Here is an 851-nt window from a genome sequence, read left to right on the forward strand (position 1 = left end):
CCAGCTCCGTCGCCCCCCGTGGCACTCGCTCCAGCCCCTCGAGATCTCTTGGATCGAGGTGCCCAAAACTGTGCCCCTGAGTGTTGTGTCCAATCCCCTCCCTGCTCCTGTATTTCTAATACAATTCTAATCCAGTTTCTAACACAATTCTGTCTCTAACACAGGCCAGGATGCTGTTGGCCTTCTTGGCCCACTGCTGGCTCCTCTTCAGCCGCTCTCAGTGAGAACCCCCAGGTCCCTCTCTGCCAGACAGCTGCCAGCCACGCTGCCCCGAGCCTGTGACGTTTCGTGGGGTTGTTGTGGCCCAAGTGCAGGACCTGGCGCTTGACCTTTGTGAAGCTCCCACCAGCAGGGTCAGGTACCTTGAAGACCTTGATCTGGCAGCTGGCAGAGTGCAGGTGCTCCGTGTACTCCCCGTTCTCGTTCTCCTTGAACGTGTCGATCTGGACCCGAAAGGGAACGCCCTTCTCCCCTCCGTGCTTCCGCATGGTGAACTCCGTGCTGATGCAGTGAACCTGGGCCAAGGCAAAGCATCCCGCCGTCAGAACCCCACCGCGTGCGCTGCCAACCTCCCGCTGCCCTCGGGGGAGCCAGGGCGGCGCTGAGGAAAAGGGGGGAATGGGGAGCTGGGAAGGATCTGTTTAGTTTTGGAAAAAGAAGGCTGAGAGGGGATCTTAGGGATTTATATAGATATCTGATATCTGAGGACTGGGTGTCAAGAAGAAGGGGCCACTCTCTTTTCGGTGGTGCCCAGTAAAAGGACAGGAAATAATGGGTATAAAGTAGAATATATGAAGTTCCACCTCGACATGAGGAGAAACTTCACAGAATCACAGAATGTTGGGGTTGGA

The 851-nt window shown here is 55.9% G+C and overlaps 1 protein-coding gene across 1 annotated transcript in view; it reads right to left on the reverse strand.

Annotated features, from left to right (window-relative positions):
* LOC104274170 (transcription factor CP2) overlaps positions 1-515 on the reverse strand; it is a gene marked incomplete at its 5' end in the record, with an annotated part of 8,450 nt that extends 7,935 nt beyond the window's left edge. Inside the window, one exon of the mRNA XM_009869713.1 lies at positions 363-515. Coding sequence (XP_009868015.1) covers positions 363-515 — 153 coding nt within the window. The remainder of the gene's footprint in view (positions 1-362) is intronic.
* Positions 516-851: the final 336 nt, after the last annotated feature.

Source organism: Apaloderma vittatum, unplaced genomic scaffold (genome assembly GCF_000703405.1).
Source record: "Apaloderma vittatum isolate BGI_N311 unplaced genomic scaffold, ASM70340v1 scaffold25605, whole genome shotgun sequence".
In the NCBI taxonomy this organism is placed as follows: domain Eukaryota; kingdom Metazoa; phylum Chordata; class Aves; order Trogoniformes; family Trogonidae; genus Apaloderma; species Apaloderma vittatum.